At 39.0% G+C, this 2,286-nt stretch overlaps 1 protein-coding gene across 1 annotated transcript in view; it reads right to left on the minus strand.

Moving 5' to 3' along the window:
* The window catches only part of zswim8 (zinc finger, SWIM-type containing 8), a 57,555-nt gene that overhangs the window by 21,885 nt on the left and 33,384 nt on the right, over nt 1-2,286 (minus strand). The window contains exons 13-15 of the mRNA XM_008281519.1: nt 1,599-1,782; nt 825-923; nt 520-644 (exon numbers count right to left, since the gene is read on the minus strand). Coding sequence (XP_008279741.1) covers nt 520-644; nt 825-923; nt 1,599-1,782 — 408 coding nt within the window. The remainder of the gene's footprint in view (nt 1-519; nt 645-824; nt 924-1,598; nt 1,783-2,286) is intronic.

A 2,286-nucleotide genomic window follows, 5' to 3' on the forward strand; every position in this document is an offset into this window, starting at 1 on the left:
CTCTGTTCACTCTGCACAGGTCAATGAACTCGCCATCATTTGGAGTTCACACACGTTAGTACCAAACCCCAGTGATTTTTGTCCAGTGGCAACTCCAATAAAGCTGAGACTGAAGATTGTAATGCTGGCTTTAATGGTCAATTAACCACACTATAGGAATGTTGCACTTGTCTCAATGAACATTTTTGAGAGTAAACATGTCAGAGTCATTTCCTTTTCATAGTTTGCAGCATTAGAGTGCCTTAGCTGTTATACTAACAAATGTAGCTAAAGGACTTTTTTATTCATTTGTTAACATTAAATGAAAGAAAAGTTGAACTTTTTTCATATTTGAAAATCAAATGAAAAACAAGTTATGCATGTAAATGTTGGGGTCACACCAAACCATGAACTTTGTGTACAGTTACATCCCTCCTTCTTTCCAGTGTGTCCATAATGAGAATAAACACATTTCATTTTCAATGTGCTCAGATAACAGATCTTAAGGACCACTTCTGACACACAACAACCCAGCCTTACCTTCTTGAGCTTGCTCTGGTCATCCTTATACGTGATCATGAGAGCCAGAGCCAGGTCACCCTTCACACGTCTAGTTCCTTCACACAGCAGAGGATGCTCTGCCTCACTAACTGTGGTCTTCATACCTGCAGAAGGTGGAAACAAGAGGAAGGAAATGGAGCGAAGTGTGTGGGAGACAGTGAACAGTACATACAAAGACAAGAGGACGTGAGAGAAGTGGTTAGGATAGAAAAGGAGATACTGACAAACACAGACAGAATCTTATCCAGACAGAAAAGCAAGAAAAAGAACAAGAATGCATTTACCAAGTGCGGCAACAGCAGCCTCAAAGCCCAGCTCCTCATCTCCGGGCATCTCGTTGTTACGGTTGCGGCTGGGTGGACGGGAACCCGTTGGGGACACAACTGCACAAACAATATGGAAACAAGTGACAAGGATGTTCATTCAAATTTAGGTCTCAAAAGTAACACTTCTTCAGTCATTCTACATTGTTACTCAAATGTAGGCAGGCAGTACACATTAGTAAGTAGATGGCAAACAAACGAATGTCTGATTTAACACTGCTTAAAAAAGCAACTTCATAAAGTTAAAATACTTTAACTGAATAATAATATTATTTTATTGTATAGAAAGATAGCTAATTTTAGCATAATTTGCATTGATTTATAAAACCCATTTGAGACCTCAAGTGGCATTGTGGGTAACAAACGCAACCACAATGTAACCATGTTGCTGTATCAGATACCTCTGGATCCCATATGGCATCTGCGCTTTCAAAAAAAGGAAAAAATGCTGAAAAAAATAACTAAAATAAAATCTTAAAGAAAATGCTTGTTTCCACATAAGTAATCTCTGTTTGTCTATGTAGGACACTTGACCTATTTTTCAACACGATCTAACAAAAAACAAATAAGGAAAAGGGATTTCTTTTACTTATGTGCCCAACATCTATACAGAGAGAACTACTGAGATGGCTTTGCTTACATTAAGTATTAGGCTGATCTGAAAAGTAGACCCAATATTTAGATTATAATTAGATTTAAAATGTTGAACTCCAACAAACAATAATTATTGCTTACCTGGGGTGCACAGTACATCGAAGATGAAGCTGGCCAACATAAGAGGCAGAACAGGTCGGTAATCACAAAAGTTTCCGTCCCTAAGCTGCTCGGCTCGCTCTCTAATGGTCGACATCTCCACCAGACCAAGAGGAATCTTTTTCAACAGTGCCACCACTTCTGACTCCTGGTAGGCCAACTTCACCTGTTTTCACCAACACAAGTAGTTAAGACACCTTTGTGTCTCTATCTTCTAAAGGCACAGTCAGATCTATGAATATTTGGACACTGACACAACTTTCGGCTCTGTACACCAGCACAATAGATTTGAAATGAAACAATCAAGATGTGCTTTAGGTGCAGACGCTCAGCTTTAATTTGAGGGTATTTACATGCAAATCAGGTGAATGGCGTAGGAATTACAACACATTTTATATGTGCCCTCCACCTTTATAAGGGACCAAAAGTAATTTGACAATTGGCTGCTCAGCTGTTCCATGGCCAGGTGTGTATTATTCCCTCATTATTTCATTTACAAACAGCAGACAAAGGGTTTATAGTTCATTTCAAGTGTGGTATTTGTGTTTAGAATCTGGTGAGGTCAACTCTCAATATAAAGTCCAAAGAGCCATCACTATCAGTGGAGCAAGCCATCATTACGCTACAACAAGCTGAAAGTCTGCACCTAAAGCACATCTGTTTCATTTTT

Source organism: Stegastes partitus, unplaced genomic scaffold, assembly GCF_000690725.1.
Source record: "Stegastes partitus isolate 25-593 unplaced genomic scaffold, Stegastes_partitus-1.0.2 Scaffold235, whole genome shotgun sequence".
Lineage (NCBI taxonomy): Eukaryota > Metazoa > Chordata > Actinopteri > Pomacentridae > Stegastes > Stegastes partitus.